This window comes from Lytechinus pictus, chromosome 8 (genome assembly GCF_037042905.1).
Source record: "Lytechinus pictus isolate F3 Inbred chromosome 8, Lp3.0, whole genome shotgun sequence".
NCBI classification, from domain to species: domain Eukaryota; kingdom Metazoa; phylum Echinodermata; class Echinoidea; order Temnopleuroida; family Toxopneustidae; genus Lytechinus; species Lytechinus pictus.
Window position 1 is genome coordinate 35,339,511 of NC_087252.1, and position 22,193 is coordinate 35,361,703.

Sequence of the window (22,193 nt, forward strand, 5' to 3'; positions counted from 1 at the left end):
AACTTCTTGCCATCCTGAAACCACATACAGCCAGTGGTCCTGACGACCTACCTGCTTACCTGCTCAAGGAAGTCTCAAATGAGATAGCTCCAGCTCTCTCTCTTTTGTTTAACATATCGTTAAAGGAGGGAACGATACCTCATGCACGGAAAGCAGCCAACGTTGTACCCACCTTCAAGAAGGGCGATAAACACAAGGCAGATAACTATAGACCTATCTCCCTTACCTCTATCATCTGTAAGGTTGCAGAGCATATCGTACACAGCCAAATCATGCATCACCTGGATACATGCAACCTCCTAAGACTGTCGGTTTGGCTTTAGAAAGAGACGATCTTGTGAGTCGCAACTGTTATTAACTGTTCATGACCTTGCGACAGGACTCGGAGACAAGCAACATATCAATGCCATTCTTTTTTACTTTTCAAAGGCCTTCGACCGAGTACCTCATGAGCGTCTCCTTCTTAAACTGAACCACTATGGAGATCGAGGTCACTTACTCTCATGGATAAAGGACTTTCTTAAAGGGCGTACACCGCAAGTTATACTTGATGGAAAGATGAGCAACACCACTTCTGTCACATCAGGCATGCCCCAAGGTACAGTTCTCGGTCCGCTTCTGTTCTTGATTTTCATCAATGACCTCCCTGATTGTGTCTCTTCTTCAATCAGGCTATATGCTGATGACGCCCTCCTATACAGATCAATAAACTCCCAGAGTCCCTGCACAGAGATCTAGCCAATGTTCAGGAATGGGAGAGGAAATGGCTCATGTCGTTTAATGCTGACAAGTGTGAGGTGCTGAGGATTTCAAACAAAAGAAATCTCATCATTGGAGCATCTCCTTACTCCATCCATGGAACTGCTCTCCGCACCCTTGATGAAGCGAAGTATCTTGGAGTTATACTTCAACGAAACCTCAGCTGGAAACCCCATATTAACGCCATCTGTAAAAAGAGTAATCAGCACTCTTGGCTTCCTTCGACGCAACTTGAGGAAATGCCCAGCTAGCATAAAGGAGAGAGCGTATAAGACCTAAGTTCGTCCAATTGTTGAGTACTCTTCTTCAATTTGGGACCCTCATACCAAAGAGCTTATCTCTAAGACTGAAATGGTTCAGCGGCGTGCAGCTAGATTTGTAAAAGGAGATTATGACCGACAGAGCAGTGTCACTCAGATGATGAAAGAACTACGGTGGCAGTCTCTTCATGAACAACGAGCTCACAACAAAGTCATCATGATGTACAGAATCGTCAATGGTCTAATCGCCATCCCAGCTGCACCACCTTTCCTGTATGCCTCGTCTGAACCAACCAGAGGACATCGCCTACAATTCAAACAACAGCATTGTAGAATCCTCTCCTACCAACACATCTTTTTCCCAAGTACGGTACCATCTGCTTTTAGAATGTCCTGCCTACAACAGTTGTTTTGGCTCCTTCAACTGAGTCTTTCAGGAGCCACCTGAAACCACTCACCCTCCGTTAGCTCTCCAGTTGAGATGCATCTTTTTACTTGCACTATACTATAGTATACTATCATGACTATAGCATACAGTTTAGTTTTGTTCAACTGCACCAAATGTCATGTGTTTTTGTGATTGCGGCCTCAGCCAAGTACGACTATACTCCGTAAAGAGGACTGTACTCAACTGAAGAAGAAGAATTATGTTAGTGACAATGTTACCTTTGTCTGCTTGATTTCTTTTCTAAAGCCTTAGCCCTTGCAAAACGATCGTGCGCAAATTAAGGTCACACTTTTTTATGACTGTTTCAGCCGAGCGCGCACTAGTCGATCGCCGTGGAATTTTTAGATCGCGATACCAGCGAAACCCTTGACATACTTTATAATTCCGTCAAGCGAATTTGACTTTAGGATTGGATCGATCGAATCTTGCCTTCCGTTTGGTATTCATAATTTTGATTAATTTTTTGTGAGCTGTGAGTGTGACTGAGAATTTTTTGATTAAAAATCAACTTCATGATTTTTAAAATGTGCGCAAATTATGGTCACCCCATCATATATGTAAAAATATTTACAAATATCACCACGGAGTCCTCAACTTGCTCAAGCCTTCAAGGCTAATCAAGTTTCGATCCAGCAGCGGCGAGGCGGCCCTCGCCCTGCCCAGTCAGTGCGATCCCACAGGTAGGCGTCGCGCGTCGGGGAGAGGTCGGAGTCGCGCATGCATTGATTGAGCCTGAGGGCTCACTCACTCAGTCACAACACAACAACAAACTCATTTCGCTCCGTTCTCAAGTTCGCAGGCAATCAAGCTTATTATATTTTTTTTCATTGGATAACAAATGACTGAAATTTTCACGTACTTACCTTATCTCTTCTTTGATTTGCGTGAGATGTCCAAAACAAAGAAAAAATGCTGATCCAACACACTGAATTAACAACACTGTCCTTTTTTTCTGTAGCAACGCATGCGCAGTGCAAGCTGCTTAACCGAGAGAGAAAGGACACTGTCAAGTGAAGAGAAATAGTTAAGTTTATACAATATTTGCTGCTGAAAATGGTCGTAATTTCAAGAATCTCTGCAGAAATAGACATTAGTATAATTGTGATCATTTTTTGTGAGTTGAAATCCTATGCAAGGCTATTTTAAACTGCAGAAATTGAGTTGGGCGCAGTCAGATTGGATTTGAATGTTCCCACATGTGTAAAATTGTGTTTGTGAATTGTGTGACAAACTTGCAATTGCATTGGCTTTGCCATAGGCAGCCATAGCATGCAATAATGCATAGCCATAAATAGGCTATGTTATATCCCTTACTTAAGATTGTTGCATTGAGAGTGTACACAAGGAGAAAAAGAATAGTTTTAGTTTTACTACGAAAAACGTTTGCCATGAAATAGTTCATTTTCCTTGCTGACGTCACGCATAAACAGTAGAGGCGCTGGTCAGAAAATTGGGATCGTCCCAGAATACAGGGACTGTCTCAGTTTATAAGGATTTCTTCACACTAGAAATCTAGGAAAGTTCATTCACCTGTCAAGTGCCGACACCAATCAAGTGTGCTAGTCAATGTAAACATATCAGGTTTCATAACATTGGAAGACGGTAAGTCATGAAAAATAGACGGCGAACTGGGGGGAATTGAGGTCACTGAATCTATTTTTAGCACTCTCAATTTCCGTAATTGCTGGCTTTGTCCCGTAGGGAGAAGTGAAAAAAAAACGTCCCCATAAACAAGGACAGTCTCAATTTATCAAGACATGATTTGTCTTGGTTTATGAGGATATCCTTGTTTTCTGGGACAATCCCAGTTTTTGGACCAGCGCCTCTACTGATAAAATTAAAAAGTTAGTCCATTTTTTCCCTAGGGAAAAAGTGAACTAGGCCTATACGTTTTTTTACCCCGCCCCCTACTCGATTCGTGAGCTGTGCGGCGCGATGCGAGCAGAGCGCTGCTCAGCAAAACGGTACTCTCTACTGCATGCCACGGGAAACTTTGGGCGAGCTACACTAACCAGGTGCGCTCGCTGAACAGACGATCAATACGGCAAGGCTTATTGTTTTCTCAACTTCTCAACGATTATTCCATCATCGAATTATTAAAAATCGTTTTGCTGTAAAAGTCGGGTATCAACGAAGAATATTGTATGAGTGGAAGGGATATAAAACAAATATACAATGACCCATTCTCGGAACTGGCTAAAACTATTTCCACTCAGGAACATCACATAGTATGGCAAGTTCCCCCAAGTCTGCGCAGTTCCCCTTGTCTGCGCACACGCGTATTTGCGCGATTCTAGTAAAAGAAGATACGCAACGAACACAGACTTTACACATGCAATACATAGACAGGTATTCATTTAAAAATCTGACTCAAAATGGTGGAAAAATAATGAAATTTGGGCATTTCATGTGACGGCCTCAAAATGCAGCCTTTCTCATCAAACTCCCCGAATCGTGTGCAAAGTGAATGAGTGCGCAGACATGGGGTACCATTTTTTTTTTTCAATCTGAAAATGACTGCCCGAGGTTTTTTCAAGAAAATCCTATATTTTCTTTCATTTTTCAATGAGAAATTTGGTACACTTACTCATGATAATATAAGGAACCTTATTAACTGAAAGATTTTGTGAAATAAGAAGAAATTCATGTGAAATCTTAACTCAAATTGTTAGGTGCGCAGACTTAGGGCCCACCATCATACTATTCTCCCTCGGGCCGATGGCCCTCGGGAGAATTGTAGTACTATATGATGTTCCTTCGATGCGAATAGTTTTAGCCAGATCCTCGAGTGTCATTGTATATTTATATACTATATGCTATGGCATTAGCTATGGCATTAGCGGCCATACGATCTAAGTGGTAGTAACAGTAACACTCAGACTAAGTTAGACTGTTTTTTTCTGTACCCTTGAACCGCTTCGTTATGACGTAGCTACGATTAGCGATGTTACAAAATGCTGTTTTGAAGAATAATTTATATATAAAAATCATTATTTAACAAATACTAACATTTAATACGTGATTATAGATAATTATTATGATAATAATAATTATTATAATAATACACGAGATCAGTCTGGTAAGAAACCTTCAATTTTTAACATTTTTATTAACCAATTTTTGAAACCTTCATATGCATTAGACGTAAGAAGGTGTAAAAATAAATAAAATCACCACCATTTACGTGATTTTTATCTTAAAAGATTGATTTCCTATTTTACATCCGATTTTGATGAAATTTTCAGTGTTAGGCTTGTTGGATTTTTCTCTTTTTATTCCAATCAACTTTTTGTTGGGGTGGACTTGTCCTTTAAGTAATATAGCGGGTCTAGGCCTCTATCTATTTTACTTGTTTTTCATGTATTTATTTATTAATATTAATTTGTATTCATTCATTCATTTCAGAGCTTGGTGTACATGTTGAGGTGAGGGAAGAGAAATGGATCCTAACTACAGAGAGAGTTGTCGCGAGGGATACTTCACTGGAGGAGAGCGAGATGATACAAGACAGCATCAGATGCCACACTTCACGCACCAGCTGCCCTATCACTCGAACCTTGTCTCTTCGCTGCAGCAACAAGCAATTGTCTTGGAGCAGTCGGATGTTCAGAGGAACAGGGAAGAGTTCTCTGGTAGCCATGCCAACCCTTCCATGCTTAGATCCATATACTCAGGTTAGTATCTTCAGTTTGAGTTTCAAGTTGATCCATGACTACTGTAGATTCCCCAAAATTAAAAATAATAATGACAGTGAATTGATGATATGTTTATTTCCGCCTGTTATGGTACCAAGGATTATGGTGCAGGGCTCAAATTAAGAAGGGCATGACCAAATTTTAATAGGGAACTTAAGGGAAAGGGAAGGTGGTACTCACTTTAAGTGCATCCAAGGATATTAAGAAGGGGCATCAATAGTAAAATGTACTTCTCAATGTTCCACTTGCACTGGATTACCACAGGTCAGCAAGGCATCTTGCTAAAAGGGCACATACATGTATTTTGGCCTAAGTGTATAAATATTTGGAAGAGCATCAAGGCCATTCTTAGGGCATTGGAGGCCTCGGCTTTCCTTGGGTTAATTCAAGCCCTGTTGTTGGTAGTGGCAATGATGGTGATCCATATCCCAATGATGATTTTGGCTGTGGTCTTGCCCCGGGAACCTCGACACGACGTCTTTAGACAGTGTCGAGGTCCTGAACGCTCCCACTCGTTCTCACCGGAGTGCACTGATGCACTAGATTAATCGCTAAATTACAAAAACATGGATGATAAAACGAAACCAAAAATACGACAGTTAGGACTGACCTTACCTAAACAAACTGAGTTCAAGATACGTTCTCCTTAAAATTACGAAAATTCGATGGAATCGTACAATAAAGGATCAATTTTCGGATTTCGTACGAATCGCCATGTTGAATTAAATGAAAAACATGTATGCGCATGCGCAACATGAATATTTATAAGATGTCGTCACTGTTAAGATTAATGAATATGCATTACAAGAAGAGATAAGAAAACTTCGGTCGAATCACGAACTTGCTTTTCAAATACTGTAGAAGCTGTTATTTTCGCGGATTTCGCGAATTGCCGATCGGCCGCGAATTTAACAACACGCGAAAATATAGACACATTTCTTAGTCAGTGCCAATGTCCGTAACAGCAAAGCTTTACTGTAGAAAACATCCTGTGTAGTGAGAAATTGGAGATATGCACCTGTATATGTACAAAAAATAAGGCTTAGAAAGTACAGTTAGTGATTCAAAAAGTTAGCTAGAATTTCACTTTTTTAAATTTCTCAAACAAAATCAGAGCCTAAACTATTTTCTAATATCATTTTATCAATATTCATACACTCCCTGTAATATCAAAATGTATTTTTCATGAAATAATTTGATTTTATTTTCATCTAATTGACTCTATACACACGTATTGGCAGCTATTTGCATACTCATTAATATTCATAAGTCACATGACCAGAGCTTTTAGAGGTGAAGATTCTGTTCACAAAATTCCAAATTTTTGCACTTTTACCAACTTTTTGAAAAATGAATCGAACAAATCACAAATTCCAAAGATTGCTAAACCCTGTAGATTACAGATCAAATTGTGGCATGATGAATTTTCAGAACTAAAGGTAAAAAAAGGTGAAATTCAAGCCACCTTTTTCCACAGTTTGTAACTGTTTTTACAGGGACATATTTATGTACAAGAGACACATCAGCATGAGGACTTTGAAGAGTATGAATTTGCACGTAATTTCCACTAGTTTTGCTTCTTAGGAATGCTGTGGAAATGTTTTGTACATCTTCCCATCGCGAATTTAACAACCCGCGAAAATGTCGGGACCCCGCGATTCGCGAAAAATTCTGTACGCGAAAATAACAGCTTGTACAGTAAATCGCGATTTAGGTATTTCAGTAATGGATATCAATCTTGCTTGCATTTAACATAGAAAAAAAAAACATTATTTAAAGAATTCATTTCATTAAAATTATATTTATCTCAATCTGTATATTATGAACAAACATGACTGCGTTTACAAAATACTTTTTTTTTTAAATTAGAGATGTAATAAGTTAGAATCAAGGTCAATATTGAGTCGACATTGACGTCAGAAACGTAGTTCGCGTTGCAAATATGGAGGAACTTGAAGAAGAATTTGCAATAAAATTAAAGGTGCCTCAAAAACAGGCCCTGGAAGAGGCCCAGAGAGGAAATGACAGTCTCGTGATTCTCCCAACGGGTTACGGAAAGAGCACGTGCTTTGCCCTCCATCACAAACTAATGGAGAAAGTAATAAATCACAAAGAACCAGTTTAAACTGGACCAGTCTGACCAGTAGAATTTCAACTGGTAACTCGATCTGGAAATTGCAACATTGGTTACTTGTCTTACTGGTTCAGTGCTGCGCGTATATTTGTCCATATGAAATTAGACTGGATCAACTAAGCTAGACCAGTCAATTTAAAAAGTTACAAGTTGAAATTCCACTTGTCAAACTGATCTTGAATTACTAACTCGAAATTAAAGTGGTCTTAATATAATATTAGTCTACTGGAGTTTGTTACTGGTCACAATATTATTACTTGTGTCCTAATCTAGTAGTACTCAACTGGATTCCATACTGATCTTTCTTGGTCAAAATGCAACACGTCTTTTTTTTTTATTTTTTAAAGAGATTGGGTGGTCCTTTTCAGGACCAACACTTGCCCAAGTAAAGAAAAATACGTCATGGCGTACGGTACCGTGAAGCTAATTCTAAATGAGATGGAATAGATGGTTCATAAATTAATCTTTCTGCTCTAATTTGAAATATAGGGCCTATTCTAAGTCTCTACACATACTTCTTCAGAATCTTTTGCATTGTCACTCTAAAGTATGATTTATTGCTTTAAAAAAATGCAAATAACTAAACCACGTAAACAGCACCATCCAATTTTGTTAGTACTGGTCCAGTTGAAAATCAAGTGGCCCAATTTATAAATCTACTGGAGTCTACTAGATAAAATAAAATTATAGAGTACCAAAGTGATGACGTCACGAAATTTGTCTTCTTCGAATTTGAGTGATTTATAGGCCTAGTTTGGTAGGGCATGATGAAATACCTCCACATCCAAACATGGTGGGAATCGGTCCGTAGGCATATTGGCTGATAGGGGCTTTAAGACCTAATGAATCCTGTTACATTAGGCCATAAAATTAGGTATACATAATTAGCCCCATTGAAGTCAATAAATCATTGGACTGGTTCCTAGATTACAAAGGGGCAAATCATGTATTCATATTTCATGAGGTCATATCTAAGGTAAATTTCCAATTCGTCTACTGCCAACTCGTTCACTTCCCACATGGTCTACCTTAATTTAGTCTAATTAACATTCCATCTAAATTTCGCTCCAACCGTTTATTCCAATCATCACTTCGTCTTATCACCTGTTCGTTTATGACAATTTCCTCTCATAACCTTTTGGTCTAATATCCATTTTAGTTCCAATAATTTTAACCGATTAACACTTAGTCCAATTAGACCAAATGGTTAGGACTAAATGGTTATTGGACCAACTGGTTGTTAGACAAAATGGTGAGTGGACGAAATGGCAATTAGGCCATGTGGGTATGGCATACCAATGATAGTAGACGATTTGGTAACTGGACGAAATGGCTAGTAGACCAGTCCAAGTGAAAATAAACGACAAGGCACCATGGACCAATTCCCACCAAATTAGTGTTTCAGAGGGATTTCATCGTGCTCTACCAAAATACACATGGTATGAAAAATGCTTGTAAACATACAAACAATGGGAATTGATGTCACACTCAGTGGCGTACCGTGGGTCACGGCATTGGGGGGGGGGGTCACCAGCAATTTTTGTTTAGTCAGTTAGTGTGCGCGCAGGTATACTGACCTAATAAAGACATTTTAAGGACAACGCTACTGAGCGGAAAATTTGTTATATTCAGACCTAAAAGAGGGAGATTTTAAAGACTATATTTTAGGAATCTATGATGGGTATAAATCTCATCATAGTCATCTAATGCGAGTGCCAAGTGCTTGCTGATTTTGTTATAATTACATCTGAACACATGAAACACTTTTTGTAGTCATTGTAATCATGATTATCATATGCATCTCACTAATCAAATATTATGAGCACGAAGCGCGAGCTCAAAATTTAGATAATTCAGACCTGAAATGGGGCATTCTCAGGCTTGTTTGTAGGAATTCATTAAGACCATACGTATTTCACTGACCAAATGTGGCGAGCGAAAAGCGCGAGCTGAAAATTTTTTATATTCAGATCAGAAAAGGGGACATTTTAAGGACTGATTTTAGGACTTCATGGAGAGTAGACAGATCTCAACAATCCAATAATGAAAATCACGGATAGGAACTGTTTTATATTAAGACCATAACATGGGGAAATCACTTAAAGTGGTCATGAAAAAGAAGCATGTGTCACTAAATAAAACAATAATAACCCGAAGTGCGAGGAAATATGTTTGGTGTATATTGACTTGATAACAGGGGGGGGGGGTACAGGATTATATATCTCGTTAAATAATAATAGAGTTTTATTTCTATTTATTTGTGACGTCATATATGCGAGCATTTCTCTTTCTTTTTAAAGCAGGTATTTCTGCATTTATTCAAAATTGCAAATTTATAACAATTATTTAAAATCAAACATACATAATGATCAAATTACAACGGTGACAATGTAGTTGGCGGTGGAAGCCAACAATTTTAGGGGGCACCACATTTTTTTTGAAAAGCAAAAAAAAATGACAAGCAAAAAAAATTGAAGCAAAAAAAAAAAAGGTTATCAACAAAAAATTTAGGGGGGTTCGTAACCCCACCTAAAATTTAGGGGGGATACTCCCCCCGCCCCCACTTCCGCCGCCTATGGTTATAAGAAGATATAGACATAATTCATGTAAACAATAACAAATGAATTCAAATGCAGAGACCGGCGGCTACCGTAAGCTGAATGCTTGAAAAAATAGCAGCCATATATATGGCTAAAATCAATTCAATAATGGTTTGTTAAAAACATGCCTCGCAGCCAAAGGCTGAATAATTATTTTGTACAACAATTTACAACAATTTACAACAATAGAATAATACTCAAATACAAACATGAAATGATATCAAATTACTAGTACTTCTTAATATAATACAAGGAAATAAATTATTTGCAAAGAATAGGCTTCATCATTTCAAGCGTCAATACAAACCACATAAAATAGGCTATCAAATTATCTTTTTACTCACAAGGTGTATCAATTGTTTTCAATTATGCATATTAAAAAAAATGTGCGACACCACGTGCATAATCTCTCTCGAAAAAAAAAAAGATGATAAAGAAACTAATTTAAATATAGAGACAATAGGTAGAAAAGTAAAGAAAAAAGAATAAAAAAGAAAACGAAAGGGAAAAGAAACGAAGAAAAAAGAGCAAAAGTAAAAAAGAAAAGAATGAAACAGTAAAGAAAGGAAAAGAAAATCAACTACGAAACGAAAAGTAGATGAACAAAATATGAAAATAATAAAAACAAAACGGAAAAGGGGATAAAAAATAAAGAAAGTGAAAAGAAATCACGAGGGAGAACTAAGAAATAATATTAGAACACGAGAAAAGAATGAAGAAAAAAATTACATGAAAAGAAGCTAATCGAATAAAAACAAAAGGCCGTTAAAATAGTGATTTATTCACTGGCTGCCACAAACCATCGAAAAAGAAATTACGCCACTAAGTTAGACTTATGAATATTCATATTACCCTTTCTCGCATGCCTCATACGATAGCCTTTTGTCAAAGACTTCTAGTATATTTCTATAGGATACTCAGTGAATAAACAGGGTGAAATTAATAGGAAGAGCGTATTATAAACGTATTATAATCGATTATTATTTTATTTTTTGTTTTTATAAGGATTAGGCTATTATTTATCTTTTGTTTTTGTTTTCTGCTAGCACGAAGATAAAAATCAATTTATCTCGTTGCCTCGTCAAAAGGCTATATCGATCCTCCATTGCTTCCTGTACAAACGACTTTTAATGCACACCGGCAAAATTTTCCGACGTTTTTGCTTCGTTTTGGGGAATTATTTCGAAGTTTTGAGGGCCGCCCATATTGCGCCTTAAGTTGTAAGTATGTATTGATTCCTTTGTAACAGTTTTGTGCAATTTTATGTATTTTTGATTGATTCCCGATGCTCATCTGGTTTGATCTGGTGAGCCGGGGTGAATCACAACGCAGCCCGAACACAGTACGTGTTCGGGCTGCCGCAGTAAGCTGTGGTCATGATAAAAGAGATGATGACTATTGTGCTGATGATGATGCTGATGATGATGATGATGATGATGATGATGGAGATCATGATCATGATGATGATAACACTTAATGAGATAATAAATGTAAATTATACTTAATTCCTGTCAGCCCTCATTTTGTATTCTCTTTCCCATTAGCGCTGTCTAACGCAGAGGAAAGTGCTAACACTTTTGTGTGATTGACCCCCGGGGGGGGGCACTCGACCAAAAAAGTGGTAGGGGTGTGCCGCGGGCGAGGCAAAAAACGGGGGCCTTGGAGCGGGCTTATTGTAAAAAGGAGGGTCCTCGGAACGGGCTTCGGAACTATAAATGTTTGTGAAAACGGGGGTCCTCGGAACGGATCTCCGTATCTCTGTGAGTGCGTATGCATCCCTATGGAACGGGCAATCGTGCATGACGCAGTTAGCGCGGCCTCCGTCGGGTGCGCTCTCGCTTAGGCGATGGTCGAAAAGCGCTCTACGGCCGCTTTTCACCAAATTGCAGCTCCTTGTAGCAAATCAATGCGACCGGAACGGCGTAACGAAAAATATGCGAAGCTTTGGAACGGATTTCTTTCTTCTTTTTTCTCGATAAGAAGGAAATGCTATGCCTTGGAGCGGCTTTCTTTGTTCTTTTTCTCAAAAAGACAAAAATGCTATGCCTTGGAACGGAAATTTGAGTGTAAAAATGGGGGTCCCCTCCGCGGCACATACCCACTATGCATTATATACTGAGTGCCCCCCCCCCCCCGGGATTGACCAGTGTTTTAAATGCTCTTTCTTGCTTTTTATTGTGTTTCTGCTCTCTCTCTCTCTCTCTCTCACTATCTATCTATCTCTTGCTCTTTCTCTATCACTCTCCTTTTGTTTCTTAGGTTCAGGGTCAGTACTACCAAGCCCTAACATTCTCCTGCAATCAACCAACCACTTCGCATCATCCAACAACCAGCATCCTCAACACCCGCAACACCAGCATCACCAACAGCAACTCAACCGCCTGCAACCAACAACTCGGCCCCACTTCATTCCTCCCAGCACAACTCACCTAGCCGGCCCCAACCTTGCCGTTGATGCGACCGTCGCACAGCATATCGACCCTGGTATCGAGAGACCGGAGACTTCCCGAGACTCCCTCGATGCTACCTTGAACGAACCCTTGGAGTTGTCCACTCCCAGACAACACCAGGACACCTCGTCAAAGACTCTCATGAAAGACAAGGGTGTAGCCCCACCGAAGCCTCCCAACCCCATCCTCCAACCGAAGCATCTTAACCTCATTCCTACGCCCCAACCCAAAAGCCTCTTGCCACCTCTCCGGAGAAGGGACAGGGTTCAACCCAGGTCGGGCGGTCAGCTTCCAGAGTTCCTCGCCTTCAAGTATCTTCGTAACGAGAAGGAGAATATAGTTGGAGTTGTGGCCAAAGATAATGTTGATGAAGACATGGAGTTTGGACCGTACAATGGCAATTTCCTGGATGAAGAGATAGGGTCTACTAAAGAATCAACGTGGGAGGTAGGGAATATCAGTCCTGCATTCTGATTGGCTCCTGGTCAGTGTTTTGAAAAGAATGCACATGTAACAGATATCTTGATCGGCCATCGGCATTTATTGCTTGATTGCACAACTTTGTGTTTTATAGTGCCCTGCTGTTGTCCCTCTGCTTTAAAAGTTAAATCACCTAAGCTCTTTGCTAACAAAAAACAAATGTCATCTGGAAGTGCCAGTATTATTTCCTAAAGGCCTGGTCCCACTGGCCAACGGGCGCAAAAGGTAGTCATAACGGGTACAGCAGACATGCAAAGTTTTGAGGTGGCTCCATCCGTTTTCATCCTCTCCAGACAATGGAAAAAATGGGCGAACAATGAAATTACAGTAGATGGATGCTTGACGGATATAGAGCATATGAAACACGTATGCAAAGAGTACACGACGGATACCTAACGTTGTCAAACAGATGGCAAGATTCTTTTCCGTTTTACATCCTCCCTGCATCCGTAGGTGCAGTGGGACCAAGCCTTAAAATCAATCAGTTAATGAAATGTTCACCATGTTAAAAACAGTCCTTCATCTGCAATCAACTACATAATCTCCGAAATAGTTATTCAATTAACTACATGTACATAATCCATTATACAAGTACGGCAATACCTTACAGCAGGGATGTTCTCTAATGGCAGAAGAAGATGATGATAATTTTGTTCTATTAAAAAATTTCTTCTTTCTCTTTCTCTAGCTCTGCACTGGGGGAAAAGTCTTCCTCTACATGGATGGTAAGAAGAAGGACCAACTAATCTGGATGTCCTACGTTCAGAGCGCTCGTAACGAACAGGAACAGAACCTAGAAGCGTGCCAATACTACGGACAGATCTACTTCAGAACTACAAAGTGCATTGAACCAGGAAGTGAACTTAGAGTGTTCTACAGTAAAGAGTATTCAGAGTCCATCGGGTTTAAGACCGCTCTCAAAGACTTAGATTATCACGAGGGTAAGCAAATTTGAAAGCACGAACAGGGGAGTGTTTCATGAAACATAAGTTCGTGATTTTAACTGAAGGCTGTTTTAGCTAGGCCAATACATCCTTCCATCCGATTGGCTCAGAGCAAATAAGACAGTGAAAATTGCTGGATATCTGCTTCATGAAACACTCTCTAGGAGACCAGGGGCCTATTTCATAAAGAGTTGCTATCATAGCAAGTTGCTATGATAGCAACTCTGGTAGAATAGCAGCTTTTACTTGCTATGCTAGCAACTTGCTATGCTAGCAACTTTGCATTTCATAAAAGCACATTCGCTGGAAAGTCAGCTTGACTTCCCAGCGAATTATTTGAATAGTCATGTACGAGGCTGATTAGGGGGAAATCCCCTTTCTCTCCAGTTTTTTTGTTTTCAATTCAAGTCATAAGTTTAGGTAGAAAGTACTGGCGGATCCGGGGGGGGGGGGGGCACAGCCGGCCTGTGGCCCCCCCCCCCCCCCCCACCTTTGAGAAGCAAAATTAGAAGAAACAAAATTGAAGGAGAATATATATTTTTTTTTGCTTGTAAATTTTTTTGGGAGCAAAATTGTTATTTAGCAGCTGCAAACAGGGTCTGCAGCATAAGACTAGCCGTTGATACAGAGTGATGGCTCTATGGTGATGCCTGGCTTGCAATTCTAGAAGAGAGTAAGAAGAAAATACTAATTTTTCCTGGGATGGCATAGCATTATTCTCCATTGTGTAAGTTTTCAGAGAATTGATATATTTTAGCCCTATGCCATGGAAAAAATTATTTTGAAAAAAAGGAAAAGGCATCATTATTGCCGGTCGAAATTTCACCTTCAACAAAGTTTCTACCGTACAAGTTTAATCCCAGTCCCACACTTGACTATTTGTGTCGGTAATGCAAGGTTGTATCAACAACAAGGCAGGCACAGGCCACTGCTGGTGCAGTGCTGTTAAAAATCACCCTGAATCAAGTAAATTTGTAGGCTCTAATTATGCATGAAACATCGAAAATGACCTTAAAAGATTATTTTTGTTCAAAATGGAAATGATTTTTAAGTTATCGGTTTCAACAGTGAATAACCATTCAGTAAATGGATTCAACAATGCCATGGCCACAACTTTTTTTTTTGAGAAAGTCAGAAACAGAAAAAAAAAGCAATCATTTTTTTATCGCATACATTCGTAATTCCAAAGCTTCATTATTCTGAAGGATCGTTGGTCCGAAAACGAAGTGAGGTTCGTAATTCCGAAGGTTCGTTAATCCGAAAACGAAATGAGTTTCGTAATTCCGAAGGTTCGTTAGTCCGAAAACGAAATGATTAACGAACGTTATTTCGTTTTCGGACTAACAAACTTTATTTCGTTTTCGGATTGACGAACCTTCGGAACAACGAACCTTATTTCGTTCTTGGATTAACGAACCTTCGGAACATCAAACCTTATTTCGTTTTCGGATTGTCGAACCTTAGAAATAACGCCACAAATGTTCGGATTAACGAACCCTTTTACGTTTTCAGATTAACGAACGTCGAGGTATAGGCACTTTACGTGTTTCGGAATTACGGACCTTCGGAATAAAGAACCTTCGGAATTCCGAAGTGTAACCTTGTTTATGGCCTAGGGCTTTTTTAATTTAGGCCTTGAATTAAACACTTCCACATAATAGATCTACCTTCCTCTATTTTTTCCCACAAGAAAAAAAATCCTCTCCATTTTTTTTTTTTTTTAAGTCTGTCTATAACCTCCCTTTTTTTCCCTTTGCCTGCCCTGGGAAGACTGAAAAATTTGCTGTTTCGGAGGAATTTTTAAACATTTTTTTTGTTGGGGGGGATAGGTAGAACAAAAAAAAAGAAACGGCATTTCTACTAGAAAGCATTACCTTAATATATTCTTCATTAGCATTATTATCATAGACATTGCTCTAGATATCCGTTCTCTTGTAAGAGCCCTTTGGGCATGCCTGAGCACAACGTATGCCATTCTTCACAATGAAAACCTTTTACAGTGTCAACTTGACGCTCCCCCATGACCAGCGTCAAATATTTAACCCTATTTGACGCTCCAGTAACCATACTTGACGCTCCAGTAAAAAGTTGACGCTCCCACTGGAGCGTCAACTTTTTATGAAATGCGCTGCAGCGTCAAATATTAAATTTGACGCTGCAAGTGAAAATTTGACGCTGTTTTGGGACTTGACGCTGACGCTGTACCTTTATGAAATGGGCCCCAGGGGGGTGTTTCACAAAGATTGAAGTATGACTTGAGTCGCACTTAATGTTGACGCATACATGATATGCAACGCGCAGTAGTGCGTGTCCTCATGACACGATCTGACCAATGTGGTCAAGCCTTTCATAACGTACGCAACTCGGTATTTAAGTGTGACTCTAAGTCATACTTAAATCTTTGTGAAACACCCCCCAGGACTATTCTGCCCTACTTTAATAGGCTAAAGGAAGCAAGTAGCATATTAACCCAGGTTGGGATATTATTATGTTTATAGTTTACAAATTGCTTTCTTCTTCCGTGCCCCCCCTCCCCAGTACCGAAGTGTGACGTCAGTTGCCATGGTGTCATGGCGGGCTGGTTCTAAACAGAGTTGCAGCTGACAATCGTCTGTACACATTTGTATTTGAAAATGACTTTGGCTCGTCTGAAAAATCGGTTGCAAGCGATCAAATTTCGATAGCAGCCATTATCTCCTATGAGAAACACGCCTTCATTCAGCGGGTTCATTTGTTTAGAACCAGGCCTCCATGACACCATGGCAACAGATGTCATCACTTCGGTACTTTATGGTTGGTTAACCTTAATGCATAATATATTGGTATCTACGTATGTAAATGAGAGACGTTTTAACAGGAAATTCTGTTCCCTGCTTTCCTTCGTCAAAGTAGGTAAGTTTTCTTGTTTTGTAACTCCACTGTCGAGCTGAATTATCTGACCAGACTCTTTCACGTAGTGGCTGTTGCATCTCCTCTATGACTTTGTTTGAAATTACTGAAAAGTGTTCACAGATCTGAAACAGTTGCAGTTGATGGTTAAAAGGGGTTCAAATGTAGAAAGAGCATCTCTGTCTCATGTCTCAAAAAAAAAAAATGAGAGCACCTAAGTTATTATCATCACAGCTAAGTTATTGTCATTATTGTGGCATTCTTATACCAATTTTATTGTAGCAATTAACTGAATTTATTTAGGGTCATGCTAGAGATACTCTCAATTGTAGTATTAGGAGGCTGCACCCTACAAGCTCTACTATTTTAGCAGCCTCCTCCATTCCCAAACCTGTTTTATATGTTTATATGATTATCCTGTTTTATGAAGGAGTTTGCCACAATGTTGATAAGATGTGAATTGTCTCATGAGGTATGAGTCATTAAATGTTATGAACTTTAAAGAGAAATTCCAGTAGTTGCAGTAAACACTGATTTCATGAGAAAGTCTGTAAAACCAGGCTTAATTGTCAGTATATCATCGAGGATCTAGATCTGGTACAGTTACATAAACTGAACTTTGTGAAATCTTGAAATCTACGCTGAAAAATGTTCAGACTGAACTTCCCCAACACAGATAAGCGCACGTGGGACAGTGTATAATTATTGCTTTGAGCGTCGGGCCCGACGCTCTACCCGAATCCTGTGCTTATTTGCTGATTTCTCAGCAATTACACAATTTCTTCCAGAATCCTTTGGCACATGCGTTTTATTTATACAAACAGACACTTTGGTGGTCATTTCATTGGATTCTGTATGAACTCATTTTGATATCGTTACCAAAACTAGCATTTACCTTTAATTGTAAAAAAAAAAAAAAAAAACCCACTTGTCAGGGCATGGTGACTTTATTTTCGAGAACTGGGATAGGACATCAAGTATAGATTATCTAAGACTCTTTTAAGGTCTCATGAATAACTTAATATGAGATTTTCACTCATTACTCTCTGTCATTTTCTGTTGTTTTCGTTGCAGAAGATGACTATTTTCAGTGTAACTCCTGTGAGAGCCAATTCCCGACAGCCAAACGAATGTTCCGTCACATGAAGTTTGATCATGAACAAGACTCTAGTGATGACCTACGACCCGTGATTACATGGAAGGTCAAATGTAAGACAGAATGCACAAAGTCAGAGGAGTTACCTTCTTCAGGATTTAAGGATATTGAGACGGAACCCGCGGAGGGATCGTCACAGGTTTATTCCCCAGGTCAGTTCATCTGTACGATCTGTGGCAAGAAGTTTCCTACGGAAGGCCGTCTTGAAGCTCATTCCATGTTTCATGAATTCAGTGAAGAGCACACGTGCATCATCTGCGGAGAGAAGCAACGCAACTCCAGGGCTCTCACCAAACATATGGCCAAGCACGAGACGGTCGTCCATAAGTGCCGCAAGTGTGACAAGTCGTACAAGTGCAGAAACAGCTTGCTCCGTCACAACCGGGAGGCCCATGTCCTGGGTCGGAAGCAGGAGAAGGGGAGTTTGAAAGACGAACAAACCCACAAGGAATACAACAAAGATGCAGATACTGTATGGAAGAAGAAGAAATACAGGAAAACTCCAAAGACAGAACCCAATCCTGGTTTGCCAGCCGAGGTTCCGGGAGAGACTAAGGTTACCAATGACAGTAATCCAGGTACAAAGGCTGCTCCAAGAAAGAGAGTTCCAAAGGCTAAACCAACTCCTGAAGAACCTAAAGATATGCTGGGAAAGACAGTAACATACTACAATAGACCTAGACCTTTCAAGTGTAGGCATTGTCCACGGCGATACAGGTCCAAGACCGCAGTCTTGGAGCATGAGAGGGAAGTCCATGAAAACAAAGGAACTTATAAGTGTAACCTGTGCCCTCGTGTCTTCGTGAAAGAGAGCAATTTCTTTCAACACTACCAGAGTCACGAGCAGAACCGTCTCTACCGCTGTTCACTCTGTCCGCGTGCCTTTGCATCAGATAGTGCCCTCGCCAACCATCAAGGGGAACACACAGGCCTCAAACCGTTCAAATGCGAGATTTGCGGAAAGGGATTCCGGATCCGCAAGTGGGTGTGTGCTCATAAACGCAGGATGCATCAGACGAGAGAGCTGCGCTTCTTCTGCTCCTTCTGCAACAAAGGCTTCACGGACAAAGGTCCGCTCCAGAAGCACGAGCTACGTCATAAGGGTATCCGACCGTTTGTCTGTATGATATGTGGTAAGGGGTTTGGAGTGAAGTATGTTCTTGAGGTCCACATGCAGAGTGTACACGCCGAGGAGAAGAAGTATGAATGTGAAGTGTGCGGTAAGAAGTTTTCATTGAACCAACACTACGTGACTCATATATTTAAACATAGAGCACAAGGAGAAGATATTCCTGGATTAGCCTCAGCCCAGGAAGAGCAGGAGAATTGAATAGCTCCTCCTTTGAGTGGTATTGTCAGAGAAATTCAAATGCAACTCTTTCTGCAACATACCCCAGGGCTTCGTCTTAACAAAGAGTTGCGAGTTATCTGGTCAATCACATCTATGGAAAGGCAGCAACGTCAACATCTATTATGAATGTTCAAAATATTTTCTAACTCTGATGTATATTCATCAATCATTGTTTACTTGAAAAATTCTGTGTGCTTCTCTTTGTTTATGAATAACAGTGCGCAAATTCGATGTTGGAAATGTTATGACATTTGGATTTCCATAGAGTTGAGATTGATTGGATCAATCGTAACCCTTTGTAATACGCGACCCAGGTTTGACAGATCCTAGACAACCTTGCCATTCATACATTCTAATTATTGTAAATGATAATAATCAAACTTCTAGTATCTAGTGTATGATATTTTTAGTCACATCAATTCAGCATCTCTGTTTACAAATGTGCAAATCCATGATTTATCCGTAAATTCTAATATCTGTCATTTGTTGCCCCCCCAAAGCAATTTGTATTTTTGAATAGGTAGTGAGTGCTTCCTCGTTGTGTATTGATATAAATTGTAAAAAATGCAATTTTAAAAGTACAAGAAATATTTTTTTTACATACTATGTATTTATCTGTATGGTATACAGTTTGCAATTTAACAAATCATGTTAATTGAGAATTTAACTAATGCTTTGAGTAACCTCGTAATGCGAATTCATTTAAACAACTCATGGAGCTTGAACAAACAAAAAAAATTGATAATAGAAAATACAGATTGAAATCTTTTCATGAAATTGTTATAAGACAAAAATTTACTATTTTAGCCACCCAATTTGAATTAGTTGATGTAATTTCCAGAACACCATAGGGCTAAATACATTTGGTCCTCTATTATATTTTGGTGTTTCTATTATGTAATGATCCATTTGACCATGTGTATGGATTCTGTAAAGCACATCAGCACAAGCTGTTAGTTATGAAAGGATCTTTGTTATAGCTACTGGTATTATCAATGTTTACAAATGTGAATCAAAGAAAATAATGGGAGAGTTCCCCCCCCCCTTCCTCCTGTATTGTCATTTCATTTTCTTCAAAAAGACGTTTTACTGTATCAAAGTTTATAGATTGCTTTTCTTGCCACATATTTAGATCCAAATATTTCATGTGCCAAATTTACATGTAAAACTCACCTTTTTTTTTCACTGGCTAAATCGATAATGCAATATATTTCTTTTATAGTCTCATATTGAAAAAGCATTATGTCCTTTTGTCATTGTGTAGTTTTAAGATGAAAAATATCCTTGCTACGAGCCCATCTTGCTTGAATTTGTTTAGGCAGATTAAATTAATGATTAATATTCCATTTGTTTTTAAATGATTCTGATATCTGTTAAATTGCATTTTTTAAATATATATTTTTTAATCTTACCCTATTTTCATTGGACTGCAGTAATTGTGCAAATGACGGCTCTATTTATTACAAGACAGTATCCTGTATTTAATACTAAAAAGGTTCATCTGATTGGTGTGTAGACATGAGAAAAAGTTCTGGATTTTAAAATCACATACCTGTTTTTTTTCCGTCGGACAAAGGTCTGATTAAGCTTGCAGCCTAGCAAGCAAAAGCTTGGGGGGGGGGGCAGTCAAATATATTGCAGTACACACGCGTGACCAATAAAACACGTTTAAAGGAGTGTTTTTTTCAGTTTTCAACGCGGGCCACGCGCGCACTTGTAAAGGGTATCAAAAACACAGATTTTCAAAAAAGGGTAAAACTGGTCAATGGTCAGTCGCAGGGTCAAACGTATTTAGGGTATGTTTTTTTCCCCCCAAGCTTTTCCCCCGGGGTCATATTTTGGCGACAGCTTGTTTAGGGGCAAAAATGTGTAAATAAAGCCCGCGAAAAACTTGTTTAGGGGGTTATTTTGCACACAGAGAAAAACTCGTTTAGGGGGTGTTTGGAAATAATTTGGCCACGCGTGTGTACAGAAATTTATTTGACTGGCCCCGCCGGGGCAAAAGCTTACCCAAAACGGGTAAATCTTTGTGACTGTGTAATAAAGAACCTTTTCTTAAGTGTCCTGTAATGTGTATTCAAAGCAAATTTGATTTTGCTAATTAGAAGGATTGTAATATCATTGGTGCTGATGCATTTGCTTCATCCTTGACCTTTTAAATGTTAATTTAATGCTAAATGCTAATTTAAGAAAATTACAATGAAATGTATTCATTCACTGAGTAGATTGATATCATTGAGCTTTTTAGAAGATATCATTGTAATGTGTTTTCATATTTAAGATAGTCTCGTGATCAGTCTAGATGTACATTTATGTCCTCTTGAATAAAATTTCTACATGTATGTAATACAATTAGTAGGTTTTCAATGTATGTATGTGAAGGTTCCAGGACAATTGCTCCAGCAGCAAATTCCACACACTAACAGAATTCCCAACTTCGATCCTTGATTTAACACTATACCCATCCTAAACCTAATAAACCTAACATAAAACCCTATTCCAACCCTAATCCTAACCCTATATCATAGACAGAATAAAGCCTGGAGCAATTGTCGCTGGAGTAAATGTCGTGTCACCGTATGTGAATGTTGATTTTATCTTGTAACATCTTAAAGGTCAAGTCCACCCCAGAAAAATGTTGATTAAAATAAATAGAGAAAAATCAAACAAGCATAACACTGAAAATTTCATCAAAATTGGATGTAAAATAAGAAAGTTATGACATTTTAAAGTTTTGCTTATTTTTAGAAAAAAAGTTATATGCACAATTTAGTCACACACAAAAGAGAGAATCGATGATGTCCCTCACTATTTCTTTTGTTTTTTATTGTTTGAATTATACAATATTTATATTTTTACAGATTTTATGATTAGGACCAACTTGACTGAACCATAAAATGTTAAACAATGATAATTCCACAAGTTCAGGGAGAAATAAATAAAACTTTGTTTCACAGGACAATGAGGAGAAAATTAGAATATTGCATATTTCATATAATAAAATACAAAAGAAATAGTGAGTGAGTG

At 38.9% G+C, this 22,193-nt stretch overlaps 2 protein-coding genes across 3 annotated transcripts in view; one reads left to right on the forward strand and one right to left on the reverse strand.

Annotated features, from left to right (window-relative positions):
• Window positions 1-2,217, reverse strand: part of LOC129266523 (uncharacterized) — a 21,715-nt gene extending 19,498 nt beyond the window's left edge. The window contains exon 1 of the mRNA XM_064103984.1: window positions 2,039-2,217. The gene's annotated coding sequence lies outside the window, so the exon portion shown is untranslated. The remainder of the gene's footprint in view (window positions 1-2,038) is intronic.
• On the forward strand, window positions 2,210-21,511 carry LOC135153110 (histone-lysine N-methyltransferase PRDM9-like). Of its 2 annotated transcripts, none has more exons than XM_064103985.1 (5): window positions 2,210-2,490; window positions 4,873-5,141; window positions 12,156-12,793; window positions 13,515-13,767; window positions 17,734-21,511. In XM_064103985.1, exons 2-5 carry the CDS (start codon window positions 4,907-4,909, stop codon window positions 19,143-19,145), a joined length of 2,538 nt encoding a protein of 845 aa, XP_063960055.1. In that variant the 5' UTR covers window positions 2,210-2,490; window positions 4,873-4,906; the 3' UTR covers window positions 19,146-21,511. The 2 variants fall into 2 exon arrangements, with proteins under 2 accessions (XP_063960055.1, XP_063960056.1); XM_064103986.1 differs by having other exon boundaries at window positions 2,422-2,581.
• The last annotated feature ends 682 nt before the right edge of the window (window positions 21,512-22,193 follow it).